Source organism: Stegastes partitus, unplaced genomic scaffold, assembly GCF_000690725.1.
Source record: "Stegastes partitus isolate 25-593 unplaced genomic scaffold, Stegastes_partitus-1.0.2 Scaffold367, whole genome shotgun sequence".
In the NCBI taxonomy this organism is placed as follows: Eukaryota; Metazoa; Chordata; class Actinopteri; family Pomacentridae; genus Stegastes; species Stegastes partitus.
Genome location: NW_007578098.1, coordinates 1 through 15,308, shown reverse-complemented (window position 1 = coordinate 15,308; position 15,308 = coordinate 1). Strand labels below are relative to the sequence as shown.

General features: G+C 42.1%; 2 protein-coding genes across 3 annotated transcripts; one reads left to right on the top strand and one right to left on the bottom strand.

Annotated features, from left to right (window-relative positions):
• The first annotated feature begins 305 nt into the window (after positions 1 to 305).
• sgpl1 (sphingosine-1-phosphate lyase 1) lies at positions 306 to 14,034 on the top strand. 2 transcript variants are annotated; one of them, XM_008284617.1, is made up of 14 exons: positions 306 to 431; positions 4,030 to 4,195; positions 4,790 to 4,857; positions 5,161 to 5,308; positions 5,468 to 5,547; positions 6,782 to 6,910; positions 7,013 to 7,101; positions 7,208 to 7,316; positions 7,406 to 7,504; positions 7,596 to 7,742; positions 7,986 to 8,224; positions 8,321 to 8,467; positions 8,548 to 8,668; positions 11,887 to 14,034. In XM_008284617.1, the coding sequence occupies exons 1-14, from the start codon at positions 420 to 422 to the stop codon at positions 12,025 to 12,027; spliced, it is 1,695 nt and encodes a 564-aa protein (XP_008282839.1). In that variant the 5' UTR covers positions 306 to 419; the 3' UTR covers positions 12,028 to 14,034. The 2 variants fall into 2 exon arrangements, with proteins under 2 accessions (XP_008282839.1, XP_008282840.1); XM_008284618.1 differs by lacking the exon at positions 306 to 431 and adding an exon at positions 2,579 to 2,683.
• LOC103359345 (pterin-4-alpha-carbinolamine dehydratase-like) lies at positions 14,009 to 15,059 on the bottom strand (the record flags this gene model as incomplete). Its single annotated transcript, XM_008284651.1, has 1 exon — positions 14,009 to 15,059. A coding segment is annotated over one exon (131 nt), but the record flags the coding sequence as incomplete, so codon positions are not given.
• Between the last annotated feature and the right edge of the window lie 249 nt (positions 15,060 to 15,308).

The following is a 15,308-nucleotide window of genomic DNA, read 5'->3' as shown; positions in this document are numbered from 1 at the left end:
CTAACCTAATCTGATGATGTCCACAATCGTGGTCGTTGCCTTGGTTATTGATCACTGATATAACTAGATCATGCTGTTTACGAGGAGCCCTTGAAGGCAGCAGCAGCTCTTTGCTAACTCATCCAGCAGTGAGCATGAAAACGCATCACGCTGCTGCTCAAACCGCAGATCTACAAATATCGCGGTGAGTCGTTATAACGAGAGGAGACGCTTCCATAGAGTTGTCAGATCTACACATGCGCAGAGCGCGCGCAGCTATATGAGGCTGCGGGTCACTTCCTGAATCAGGGTTAGCTTGCTGCTGTGTTTGGCAGTAGCATGTAGATGAGAGCCGGAGACTCAGAGCAGACTGCTGGAGGTGACTTTCCCCAGAAGCGGACACAAAAGCAGAACTTTCGGTGACAGTTTGCCTCGACGACATGGATTACTGGGTAGGTGTCGGTTGACTTTCTTCAGCTTTCTGTCTTTACAGAGTGTGCTGGACGGGACGATGACAGTGCTGCTACAAGACGCTTGAAGAGGCGAAGACTTGTTTATCAGTAGTGAAGTGAGCTAATGCCCGACTTGTTTTGCTCCCGGAGATGCTCCAAGTCCACAAACTGAGCGTTTGACACTGACCTCTGTTATTTGAGCCTTACATTTATGGCTGTTTTTGAAGAAACTCTTCACCGACACAGAGACGTTGGCCCCCTGAAATGGGACACTTTGCACGAAATGAGCCACATTGTGTTTTCAGACACCTTTAAATGCCTGAAATAAAAAGATAAAAGTAGATCTATGCAAGGCTTCATGCCAGGCTTCTATGTCAGGTTTCAATTAAGTCACAATCTGATGAAATACTTCCTCTTTAAGTGGTTTAAAGCTCGCCCCTATTGTTTACTGCAGCACCCACTGTGTAAAATTAGAGATCCTGTCTAACATAAACCTGCAGGAAGTTCAAACAAAGCGTTACGCTCGCTACAGCCACCAGAGAGCTGTTAAAACCTTTTGGGTTTTCCTTAAATGTGCACAATCAACTTTGGCTGATAGCAGACATCAGCAGCAGCAGCCAGACAAAAGACTGAGCACTAGAGGGCAGCTGGTCTGACACACATCTGCTGTCAGTGCAGAATCCACTTCCAGTCTGTCTGTCCATGTCTGGACTCCTCCAGGTCAGCTCAGGGAGAAGACAGAAGAGGAGCTTCACTTTGATTTGCACCTAAATGTCAGTTCATGTTATGATAGCTTCACCCTCTCCCCGGGGCTTTGCACACAGACACCACAGCTGTAATTATTTTCCCCTGAGTGATCTCTGCATCTCTCTGTAAGCCTCGGTGATGTTGTTCCAGCAGTCTGTTTTCCCTTGATGTATCCAGGAGCAGCCACCTCACACCCAGTAGATTTCCATGAGAACATAACCTCCCCTCAGAGACAACAAAAGGTCTCATTACAGAATAGTCAAATGTTGCATGGGGGGTGAGCAAAGGAATGGGCGTCCACTGCTCAACAATGACTGGGACAATACTGGCCCAAGAGCCTTTGTGTTAACTTGGTATAAGTTTTCCTGAGTCAAAGATGAATGGTTGGAATGGAAACGTGTGGGTGGACCTGTAGATGAAATATAGACAGAAAATATGTTGGATAGCAGACTTGTCTTTGTTAGTGATACTAGATAACACCATTCGGTCTGCTTCTCTATGACAGATGACAGATCTCTGATGATCTTTGCACTAATCTACGCCATGTGCTGTACCTGTCATGAAAACTCAAGTTAAGACTCCCATTCAACACATGTTAATGGCTCATTTTCCGTTGCTTCCCAGTCGGCTTTTTGCTGCTGATCTTGCCAAACCTGTATGAGAACATGCTGTCCAAACCGGCAGGTATAGCAGCTGTTGTCTGGGCAGGGGGGAGGACTCCTGTGGATTACTCACAGCCCTCCGCTAAAGATTCACTGATGAAGAAAAAAAAACTTTCACCTGAATTCATTTTCCACTGTTGGCCAATGATGCTTTAAATGATTAGGTTGCACTAATACCTCACATCCTCTGAGCTGAAACAAATGTTTAGAAGGTTTCTGATCTCATAAACAAGTATTTTCATTGCTCAGAGGAGATTTGCCCCATTGTACTATTATGTGATGTTTATTCCAGGCTGCACAGATTGTGATTGCTTAAGATATTGTCTTTTGAACCTTAAGCTTTCTCCGTCTGATTGTGGCTGAGGTGGAGAGTCCTTGCAATCAATGCCTGTTATTGTGCTGTAAAAACAAGGAGAAGAGATAATGGAAAGATAAGTTTACTGCACTTACATAATTGCATGCATTGATATTTTTCTATGATACTGCGGTGATTAAGGGTTGGTTAGATCTTCCCAGACGGTGAAAATCACTTCATGTCCTTCGGGATTAACAACAGATTATTTTATTGACGGTTAAGCTTAGAAGTGTAGTATCGTTTTAAGCTCCGTCTGATCACAGGCGAACTTCCTGTCCTGTCTGATCATGACTGATTGCAAAACATCCTCTCAGCCAGATGGATGTGTTGTTGCCGGTTTGGGTGGTGGGAGGAGTCGGTTGATAGTCGTCCAGTTAACTGAGGGCGATCTCTCACTCTCACCTGGTGAACGGAGAGCAGACTGTGCTGCCAGTGTTGTAGTGTGAAGGGGAAAAAAATACTCTGTAGCTCTGACAATGACTTCTGATGTAAGTATTTGTGATACTGGGCTTCACATAAATCAACCTAACTACTAACCAGCATTGGTAATAGCTAACATACTTGGAGAACTGTGCGGCTGAATCATTATTACTTCATTGTTTTAACTAGAACATGTTGCAAAAGGATGTTGAGGCACTTGGGAAAGTTACTTGAAAAGATTTGTCATTTTCTGGTAAAAGTAAGTGCTGATGAAGTCATCCCTCCTTAAAAGGGAGTTTTCTATTTGATGGTGTGTTGCCAGTTACAGTTTCAGTTTAGTGTTAATTAAGCGTACAAGAAGTTTTTCAGTTATCAGTGTGGCATTTCAAGGGATTTAAATACTGACTGACTGACTGAATGATGTGTTGCATCCTAAGATTTAAGACTTGCTTCATAGTATTGATAATATGAATAATTATTACAACTGTTGGTTAACGTCTGTATATCTGCACGCTTTGCAGATTCTTAAATCAAGTGTCCTGTTTCAAAAATGTCTCATAAAATGATCTAAAACTGAGTCATTTCGAAACAACATGGTCATGATGGTATCAAACAGTGACTACAACAACTTTGATCAGCACTTTGCAGTGGTCACTTCCCCATTTTAAAAGAGTCACGCGAAAAAAATTTGTAACAGATTTTTGTAACTTTCCAGCTTCAAAGCTCCCTCTGGTGTGAAATCAAGCTTTATGCCATGTTTACTTGTTTGTTTTTTTTATATGCGGAAAGGCAAATCATAAAATGAAATTAGCGGTCAACACGATGCCGGAGGATTTCCACCTTGTAAGGATGACAGTCTCAAAAACATGGGTTCAGAGTTCAAGAGTTTCACACGTAACAAACCTCCAGAACCGATCCTTGCAACCTGCACGGTGGAGCTTTATCCTTCTTCTTTGAAATTGGTTTCTGGTGCGAGCATATGTGGGTGATTTACTTCAATATTACAACTTGCTCGTGTGCAGCGTAGAGTACTTTTACAGTGTTTGAGCACTGGTGAGCTGTTGTGCTGAGGTGCAGTGCACGGCGGAGGGGTGAGTGGAGAGAGAGAGAGAGGCCGGTATTTTAAAGATCTTTATATTCTAGAAGAAACAATTTAAAGGCAGATAATAGTAGTTTTATGGAAACAAAAAGAACTTCTAAATATGGTGCAAGAGAGGCAAGATAAGACAAGAGAGGCACTTTAATTTCTTAAATATGCCGCATTAGTCTATAGGAAACATGAGCATTAGTAAAATGTATAGCTTGACCCACATGGTTGTTTCTGTACTTCATTACGTTTAAATACTGTGTTGTACTCTTGGTTATTACAGTGACCTTATCATATTATAATAAATGCATGTGTCCCTGTGTCCAGAGTGCCTTGGAGGTGTACAAGGAGATGCTGCTTCTGTACCTGGAGGAGGGTCGGCGGCAGGTGAACTCGCACTGCTCGCACCTGGAGCCGTGGCAGATCATCGGAGCGACCTTCCTCACCACACTGGGAGCAGTCTGGGTCAAAGGCTTCCTGTTCCAGCAAGAAAGTAATCTTTCACTCGTAATGCATGGGTACAAAGTAGAGCTGCCGCAGTCTGAAAGAGAGATAATGCATGAAAACACTCCTAAAATTGCAGTAGTTGTTCACACAGCCGTCCTAGAGTTTAGCCGCCATACAGTGAGTCGCATTCTCTTGACATAACGTTAAGTTTAAACATCTGTTAATCTACCGCTTTGCGTCTCAAAATGTGGTTCGAGCAGTTAGTGAGCAGCTTTTTGATAAAAACTTCCCTGATTGTCTGCCGCTAAGTGTTTCTGTAGTATGCTTGAGGAAAAACCTTCCATCAACAAGATTGTCTTGATGGGCTATCAGTCAATCAGTGGTTAAATTCCTCAGCAGCAAGGTCAGCACCACTGTCTTACTGTAGCCCTGAGAGAGTGAGAGATCAGTGCCGGATTCTTAGAGTGAACTAACTCTTCAGTGGTCAGAATAAAATGCCTCGTGAATACGCCTCCACTTTTTCACAGACCACGTCTTGTCCTGACGTGTGATCACAGGCCACAGTCAGCTGTTTAATATTTGTGGTTGAATGTGTGCCAGCGTTTCACCACAGCTGCTCCCTTGTCTGTCTGGCTAATAGGTCTCACGTCCAGGATCAAGAAGCAGTGCTTTCGACTCATCAGAAAAATACCCTTTGTTGGCGCAGCAGTAAGTATCAGTGGTAAATCTGTTCCTTCTTTTCACAGCAGATGTGCACGGACTCTGTTGTCTGAGGCTCTTATGAGTCACTCTTGGATGACTGCTTATCCAAAGTGGGGGAGGGGGGGAGTCAGACCTTTGGCATACTTAACATCACGCACTGATGATAACATGTGGTTACTTCTGGTCACTCGGTCACATTGTTGCTTCACCTTTATTCATTTTCGGGTCTGACACGCTTTATTGCGCTGTAGTTTTTAGTGAGTAGAAAGCTGATGTCAATAAAGTAACTCTCTTATCTTTTTGTGTCAGATTCAGAGCCAGCTGAACAAGGCTTTGGATGACATGTCTACCAGTTTGTGCACTCTAAAGGAAGGCATGAGCTACACTAAGGAGCTGCCCTCTAAAGGCCTCTCACAGAGCCAAGTAATGGACAAAATCAAAGAGTACGAGAGCCTGAGTAAGTCATCGTTTATCCCTGAGCCTCCTGTTCATTGTCTGACTTTCCGAAGAGTGTTTCTAATCTTCAGTGCTGATAAGAAAACTTGCGGCCTTTTAGTTTCTTTGGAAAATAAATGTTTTTGAGAATGTTTTCTGAAGACTTTCTGTGTGGTTGCAGGTGAGGTGAAGTGGGAGAAAGGCTGTGTTTCAGGTGCAATGTACTGGTGTGATGAAACACTGACCAAACTCCTGGTGAAGGTACGCATCTTTGTATACACCTTTGGACTTTGACATTCCAAAGTACGAACAGTCAAGGTTGGGCTTCAAAAACATTTTGCTGTTCGTTACAGTTTCTTCTTCTCGACATTCCTTTTATTGAGATCAGTGCTGCCTTGGTTTGTTCTGAATTCACAGTAAATATTAGGGCTGTAGTCCATAAAAGAAAATCTTTGTGGACTGAGACTACACATACTCTTAAACCCGACAGCTGGTCAGGGGAAAAGGAATCCGCATTTTATCTCTTGGTTAACTAAGGCCCTCTACCTGCTCGCTTTATTAGACTAAATCAATTATAAATAAACATAAAGAGGTATTATTTGCAGCTTATTAAATCCTTTGAACTTGGTTATTTTCTACTGAATGAAATGATATCAACTCTGTAGGAATACAACGCAGACAAGTTTTAAGTGATATGTCGTGTTGTTTTTCAAGCCGTGGTGTTAAAACTGCTGTTTGCAAAATTTACACCGATTAAACGCAGCCGCGCCGACGACTGCTTTGACATGGTGTCAATTAGTCTAAAGTCGACTTCCGAGTGCTCTGACTCAGTAAGTGTAAGCTGCGGATAAAAGATAATTATCATAATTATTTTATGAGCTCTTCCACTATCTCCTGGCAGTAACTCACCACACTGAAAGTTTCAAGTTTTGCAGAGGATTTGTGCCATGCAGTAAGACAGCCCGTGCTAGTTTGTTCAGTGGATTATTGACTGGGTGAAAGTGTTCCTTCACAACAGTTCCACTGGCCACTAATTTAAGGAAATGCAGAAGCCGAACTTTTCATGTAATTGTGTCCAAGACAACGAAGAAATGCCAAAAACACCAGAGAGTTTTTTTTTCTCCTATAGCAGAATGATCGTAAGGTACAGAAGACTGTTTTACAGAATGAGTTGGCTGAGCAAAACAAACTCCCGATTAGTGTTTAGTAAACTTTAAAAATAAGTTAAGCCTCGCAGTCTTTTTTTTAAGTTGGGCCAGTTCAAAGGCTGTTCACTCGTCTGTTCCTCCTGCCACCAAAAATAACAGATGAATACTTGAAGTTTCTCAATGCGTTTTCGCCTCATGAAAGCAACACCCAGTGATTGTCTAGCCAATGAGCATTTAGTCAGATGGGAGCGTCTCATACCAGTCAACCTGTAGCTTTGGTAAATAGTTTGAGATTATTTAAATCTTTCTATCTTGTGTCACTTATCTGTTTGTCTTTGTTCTTTTAGGTGTATGGTGAGTTCGCCTGGAGCAACCCCCTTCACCCAGACATCTTTCCTGGCGTAAGAAAGATGGAAGCAGAGGTTGTTCGAATGACCTGTGCCCTCTTCCATGGTGGACCCAACTCCTGTGGCACAGTAAGTCACCAGTTCGCATTCTCAGAAAATGTGCAAACCAGTAATGCCTTATAAAGAAAAGTTGGACGTGATCTGACAAATCTGTACTTCTTCTTTGTCCAGGTTACGTCAGGAGGAACCGAGAGCATACTGATGGCCTGCAAGGCATACAGAGATTTGGCGTATGAGCGAGGCATCAAATACCCTGAAATGTAAGCTGGGATTTCTAAAACACTGGGCCATGTCACGACGTGTCCTTGACTTTGTTCGCCAGAGAAAGTTGTAAAAACTGTTTGTGTTTTGTTGTCACTTCTGCAGTCTTGCACCTGTGAGCGTCCACGCAGCTTTTGACAAAGCAGCACATTACTTTGGGATGAAGCTTGTTCACATTCCCCTCGACAAGAAAACGATGAAAGTAGATGTGAAGGTGAGAACAGAACATGTGCAGACAGCTCGTGCTAACTCACTGCTATTTTCAGACATTACTTAATCCCGTATTGTTTGTTCTCTTTCAAGGCCATGAAGAGAGCCATCAACAAGAACACAGCCATGCTCGTGTGCTCAGCTCCTCAGTTTCCTCATGGAATCATGGATCCTGTTGAGGAAGTAGCCAAGGTTAGAAGCGCAACGCTTTTCCTTTTTGTATAGGTTCCAAAATAAAAACAGGGAAGTCAAGTCTCTGACACTTTCCCTCTGTGTGCTGCAGCTGGCTGTGCGCTACAAAATCCCACTGCATGTGGATGCCTGTCTGGGTGGTTTCCTCATTGTCTTCATGGCCAAGGCTGGATACCCACTGGCACCTTTCGACTTCAGGGTAAAAGGTGTTACCAGCATCTCTGCAGACACCCACAAGGTAAGGAGTGGCACTTAATTCTCTTCACATTAAAGCTTATTTAATCTTACCTATAATTTTTCCTAACTGAAAATAGCTAAACACAAGTTATTACACCGAATGACAAATCCTGGCAGTAGACATTGTTCTATGTATATGTACTAGTGTAGTTAAATTTAATGACCAGTGATTGATGTCAACTGTAAATGGACCGTGGCTGTAGTTATTTTAACACTGCTTTCCGTGCGTCACATTTCTCTCCAGTATGGCTACGCCCCCAAAGGTTCCTCCGTGATCCTCTACAGTGATACAAAGTACCGTCAGTACCAGTACTTCGTAGCTCCAGACTGGCAGGGAGGAATCTACGCCTCGCCCTCAGTCGCGGGCTCCAGGCCGGGAGGAATCATTGCCGCCTGCTGGGCGACCATGATGCACATGGGACATAACGGATATGTAGACGCTACGAGGAAGATCGTCAGCACAGCACGCAAGATTAAAACAGAGTAAGACACACGGGTTATTGACAGTGAAGGCAATAGTAGTACAAGAACTCTTAGACTATAATTTGTATTCACTCGTCTTTTTTTTTTTTTTGACAGAATCCGCAAGGTTAAAGGAGTGTTTGTGTTCGGGGATCCAGAGGTGTCGGTCGTGGCAATCGGCTCTGATATTTTTGATATTTTCCATCTGTCTAACGCACTGACGTCAAAGGGCTGGAATCTGAACACACTGCAGTACCCATCCAGGTAACTATCAAACACATAGTGCTTTGATGGCTTTATTGGTACACCTCATATTTACAACTGCGTTATCTCCTCTTTTATAGCATCCACATTTGCTGCACAGTTTTGCACACTCAGCCAGGAGTTGCTGATCAGTTTATTCGTGATGTCAAAGAGCAGGTCGCCATTATCATGAAGAACCCCAAAGAGAAAACCACAGGAATGGTGAGTGAGCTCTGCTTATGTACACACCTCAAGCCTGTGCTGCGAAGCAGGTTCAACATACTCAGGATATGTTGTCGTTATCTGGACTCATTTCACGTAGCAACCACAGTCACGCTAAGCAGACACACGAAGCTGGTTATCAATCCGGTAAGTCAACTCAGGGTTTCTCAATCTAGCTACGAGTGCGTTCACATAAAATAGGCAGTGTTGGAAACAGATGACCATTCGCAAACATGAATGGGTCTAGAGCTGCATATTTTTCACAAAAATGACAAACTATAATTGTAAACCAATGTAATGAATGATTTTTAAAAGAAATACAGGCTAAAAGCAACACTTCCACAGCCAGAGCCAGAAAGGAAAGCTGGCAAAAAATGCAGACTGTGTTAAAGTTAATAGGATTATCGATATTACTGCCCTGCCATTAAGGCACAAGTACTTCTGACTATAATTGCAATTGTTTATCCCATGAAATTAACGTGTTACTTAGACGTAGCCTATTCTTATGGCGTGTAAGACAGTTTTAGCTTTATTCCTACGTTGTAACCCTGGTGGAGTTAAACGGTTTTAGGAGCAAGTAAAGAACGGATATAAAAACACTATTCAAACCTAAAATGAACCGTTAAATAGGCTTACTGCAAATCCTATAAGGTTAACAAGTACAAGGATTTAGAGCTTTAATCAGCCTGTTTTATTGTTACACAGCTATACAAAGCTCTATAGAACAATTGTTTTGAAGTTGTTTGCAACCAACAGGAAAAAAAAAGATAAAGCGAGAAAGAGTTCCTCCTGCTGAGAATGTTCAAGCCTGTATCTCATATCTGTGGTCGTCAGCGGAAGCAAACAGGTTCAGGCGCTCTCGAAAAACTTTTCCCTCCCTCCCTCTAACTGTGCACTGAGCTCCACAGCATCCTCTGTGAAGGGTTACGCCGTTTTTCAAGAGAGCTGATTTGTCAGTGGAAGCAGTTTAGGTGTTCAGCTTGAGTTACCATGGTGATGTAAGAGAACTCACTGTGACAACCCAGAGCAGCAAATCCTGCTTCATGGTGCATAGTAAATATGACCCCTACGATCACGTAGTTGAATTAACACTTGTATGATGTTTGCATATCCTTAAGAGCACACGCGCTCCTTTCTGTTAGTCTGACGCCATCTGAACGTGTCGTCTTTGTGTCTGAATAAACACCCGAGCCACTGTTTTCGTAACAGACACAGTCTTACTCAGTCCGACCTAATAACATTTACATATCGTTTTCAACACAGCACAAGTCTGAACTGCATGCCGTCACATTAACGGATAAACATGCTCGAGCAATGCACTCTGATTTGTGTGAAGCCTTTAGGAAAAGACAATTTTTTTTTAACCATTTCAGCACCAATTTTGATCTTAAAACATCACAGAGAGCCAAAGACAAAGGTTGCTGCCAAAATCATAAACAGATCTTTCTTCCTCACTTTGCACCACAATTTCACATCATGTAACAAACTGAAATGTCTGTAAATATAACATTTGAATAACATGAAGACGGACTGTAACAGGTTAACAGGATCTGAAGTTCAGTTTGTTGCTTCCAGCTGCTGAGTCTTTCCTCTGGGGTTTTTGAATACTTGAAGCATCAGAGAGCGAGAGAGCTGCACACATTTAAGTGGAACAGCAGCAGTAACTTCATTACTTATAATTAGAAATGAGCCCCAATATGGAGACAAAATCGATCAGGGCTAAGTCACACTGTGTGCTTGTCTTGACTTTGGACATGTGATCTGTGACACAATTTGAGATTTAAGATTTAGAGTTAGTCTTTTGTTTATTCGTGCTTTATTGTGCATCCTCCATACTTTAAATAGCATAGAAAAGGCTGTAAACACTAACTCACAGTGACACCCTCAGGGAAGCTACAATTGCGGATGACACCAAAAGATGTGTTGTCTTTTCAAAGCTTTAATGGTCTACAACAGAATCGTTTTTTTCCTTTATGCTTCCCAATCTCACAGTTTGACCTGTTGTAAGTTGTAATAGCAGCTTGTCTGTCAATAACACGACATAAAGACAAACAGTCTATACAGCACAGTGTCCATCTCACTTAATCAGACATTTGAAATACTCGCCTATTTTAGCGTTAATTCAACCTGGACTTGCATCATTAATGACCTGCATTAAGTTGGTCTTTGTTGAGTTTGCGAGTGCATCCAAGTCAGACAACCCAAGTGAAAGGCATGTGTTTGGCAGAGCGTACTGTTTACCATGCTGCTGGCACACGTGGCATTTTGTTTTCTTCTTGTGTCAACCGTCAATTCAAGTTGACACAAGCAGCTGGTTTGTGTGACAGTTTTCAGTGGAGTGAAAGAAGCTCCACCCAGCTGGCATCGGCCACTATTGTGCCCGGCAGGTTTGTTGGCAGCATAGATCACACTGAGGGCGACACTTGAGAAAATTGAATGAGGCCATGCCTTCATTTGCATTCCGTAAATGAGGATAATTAAAGCTATAGGCAGAGCTTTATATTGCTCAGGGAGGAAAACCTAGTTCCTGTTGAGGAATAAAATAAATCATGATGAGTAGATTATAAATATTATGGAATAAAATGAATTGGCTTAGAAATGTACAGAAGGGATGCATTATGATTCTGGCACATCACCAGTATTGACAGATGAAGGTTTTAAAATATTGGCCCAAAATGAAAAAATATAAAGCGATTTATTTCTGATTGCATTTTATTTATTTACTGATTCAAAACCTGTGACATCCCCTGCATGTACATTAGCCATTGGCTGGAAGAGCCACAGGATCTGGTTGTGTTTTTGTGATCGTGCTTTAACACACCAGCTAGAGACAGTTCGCTGTCATTCCAGCAGGTGCACGTGTGTCAATCAGTTCTGTCTCATGTACATTTTCCCACTCTGCTATTTTTATGCTCGAGGCTAGTATTGGGTCAGCAATGCTGTGTCATCGTGCATGACAAGAGGTTCATTGTCGCAGTACAAGAAGTCTTTTGATTCCAGACGCCCATCACACCAAAAAGACGCTCGGCTCCAGTAGACAATATGAATGTGCCCCTGTTGTGCATGGAAAAAATGTGATGATTTAGCTACTTTCTGCATCTCTATGTATACAGCTTACAGGAAACCTGAGGATAATACTTGCAAATAGTTAAAACAAGGTGACTACACCAAGAAAAGTAAGCTGCTGTAAACTCACTCATGTCTTCCTGCTGCTTCAGGGAGCGATCTACGGCATGGCCCAGTCCATCCCAGACAGATCCATGGTGACGGAGATCTCCCGAGGTTTCCTGGATTGTCTCTACAGCACTGAGGTGAAGCCAAACACCAGCCACATGAACGGCAACGGCAAAGCCCACTGAAACTGGAGTGGGCCCTCCGAGCCCGACCCCACCGCACGCAGGGAAACACGCTCGCCTCCTACCAAGAACTGAGTTGTTCGCTCAACGATTGCCTTATCTTGCATATACCTACACCGTACGGAAAACATCTGCAAAGACCTTTGAAGCACAAGCCATGGTCATTTTCATCAGAAATCGCTTGTAGCACTGCGCCTTCAATGGCACAGAGCAGAAATGACTGGGTCCAAACGAGTTCTAGTCTTTTAATTTGATTTTAATTATGTAGTGTGTGTGTGTGTATGTTTGAGTTTTTTTGTTCTTGTTCTAAAAGTCCATTTCAATTTTAGATTTTAATACATGTGTCTGTCATGATTTCTACTGGTTGCATAGCAAAACCATTCAGTTCTTTTTAACGCCAGAACCATTCAGCTCATTGCCGCTAAAGCCAGTGATGACTCAGCAAAAACAGAAACCACTGAAAACTTGTTAGAACCGCTGTGCTGCCCTCTAGCATGAAACCCGACGTACTGCTCCAGACCAGCTGTACTGTTATCTCTATCATGTAGCAGTTCTCTGGGAAACAGCGTTTATGTTTTTGTTTTTTTAAATGTAAAAGCACTGCAAGAACATATCAGGTTAATCTGTAAATCACTTGAAACTGCAGATCTGATGATATGGTTTTTCTGTAAGCATGAACATGTGTGTGTTTGTTAGCACTTCATTTTGTTTTAATCTGCATTTGTGGTCCATCTACAGAAGTTGTATTTGTAGACAGTGGGAGAATAATTTGGAAAGTGGGAGTTTATAATGTTGTTAATGTTCAATAAAACTGACGTTAAATTTAAATAAGGGAGAACAAGGGGCATTAGTATCTTGGAAGTGGAATCCAAAGCTCATCAGCCACTTTGATTGTATCGCTGATGGTGGTTATTTTTATTTAGAATTAGAGAAAAACTTCCACGCAGTAGCTGGCCTGTCAAGTAAAGCAGCTGCGTCATATTTTAACAGCTCCTTAAAGCCCTGAACGACTCCGATGTTGTCAAGTAGCAGGATCGTCTGTCTGCGTAACACCTTGTCGTCATAGTTTGTCTCCTAATTCAATCTACCTCAGTTTCCGCTCAATGCGAATAGTCATTTATTCACCCACTGAAATATCTTCTAACAGTACAGCTGTTTCCATTTCTAGCTTCACAAACTTCACAGTGTTGACAAACTGTAACAAAGTGTTCTTAAATACCCAGACACCGGGAGGACATTGATCCACTGTGATTAAGGTTTTCGATCCACAGACTGACAGATTAGATAGTTGTTGTTTTTTGTGTATGAGTGTGTGTGTGTTGTTGTTGTTGTTGTTGGGAGAAACCCACTGTCTGCCCTGTCTGAATGTGGATCTACTGTATTTTATCCATTCAGCAGGATATGTACACATTTACTAACAGGTTGATAACTTAACAATGCATACTGTAACACCAAAAGGACCTTGTTCTCTTGATTTCATGTGCTTTCCTAATCTTGTTAAAATTATTTCCATGTTTGTGCAATATGTAACTTTTCCTTTTATGAAGTGAAGAAGCGAAGGGGGAACGCTCTGCTAATAATGTTTAAGTGATTAGAAGCATCGTAGTGAATGACAAGCTTATCGGCCTTTTGTTGGAGCATTCGTGCGACCGCTGGGTGTTCATTAATCGCTTCGTTTGTGAGTCTTTTTGTGCGTGTTTTCAGCAGTTGTGTTTTTGCATACTGAAACATTCTAAAGAGATTAGACATGAATGTATTTAGGTTCTTACACGATTTTCTCATCTTTTAGTCAGTGCCTGGTTAAAAGACGACGAAACTAATGATTTAAGTTCAAACTATCATTTGTGTCCATCCGCTCATCCTGAAATATTTTTCCCAGTCACAAGCTTGGGAAGCTCATGCCTGTGCAAAAAAAAAAGACTTTTCCATCCTGTTTGAGGAATCGTTCTCAAAACATGTGACGATTGAATGGCCAAGAGATCTATTTTGAATAAAGACTTTTATTGTAAATTCCTCTTGAAGCAGTAAGTCACACTGATCACCCCTCGCAGACAGTGTACACGCTGTCTTGTACTTCGGTGGCATTATGTAGCAATAATAAGTGTTTGTACTTATGTTGTCGTAGCAGTTTTTCTCTCCACCTTTATCAGGGATTTGGCTTCATTAACGTCTGCTGCTCCTTCAAACCTTAAAAACATTATACGCCTAAATACAACCTTCCTAATTTTGATTAGAACACAAGAGAGGTGTTGATTTCAATCTGGTCATTTGTTGTTTTTTGGGTTAAGAGTACTGAAGAGCTCTACATCACATGTGAGGTTCTGAATGTACATTGTTTAAAGACATTTCTCTGTTTGGTGCGTTCTTATGTACGTGATTTGAGTTAAGAAACATCTGATGGTTTAAACAGCAAACGCCCGCTCAGCACTCTCAGTCGACCACAGCAGATGGCTCTGCAGTGTTGTGTTTTCAATAAAATGCATTCAGTCTTATGAGGAAATCATCTCGTGGTCATTTTTCAGTTACAACGACGACAGTTTGACATTTCATTTACACAATACAAAAACATTTGGCACACAAGACACTGGTTGGGACAGAAGAACACATGTATCACTGTGAATGTTGTCTGTTTTAACTGGAATGGTTGCTGAGAAATTACTTCAGTTCCCAGGATCTGAATTTGTAAACACTATTGTAGCATTTTCTTTAGCTAATAATTATTTTTTTTCACCATGAAGAACTCTAACAACAGCATGTTTTTAAAAGCACGTTGGTTCCCTTGCAGTCTAACACTTACATCATTCACGAGGAACTGAAAGTAGCTGGTTCTAATTCTTTGGATTTTGCAGGTCATTTGAAAGAATCTATGAAGAGCTGCGACGTTCAGTTTCCAAATGACTGATGTCACATCAGAGACGCCTGGTCGATGAAGGTGGCCAAAGTGATGTCACGCTGAGACAACCCCCCACAGTCATGTGTGCTGAGAGTGATCTGGACCTGCACGAACAACGGAAGAGGAAGCAGAGAGTTGAAAACTGAGTGTGACAGTCATATGATGAGAACAGGCTGTTTAGTAAATGTGAGTGGTTTTAAACTGATGCTCACCCACTCCAGCCCTTCCACAGACGCACACTGAACTCTAAATAACTGACAGTGATGATATATTTAATTAAAGCTGCAAGCGGCGATGGACGGGTCCTCGCCCTACGCTTGTCGGCCTTTGCGCACGGCAGGACTGTGATCCGGCATATCGAGTTTGGGGTTTGAGTTTCAGAATGTCCTGA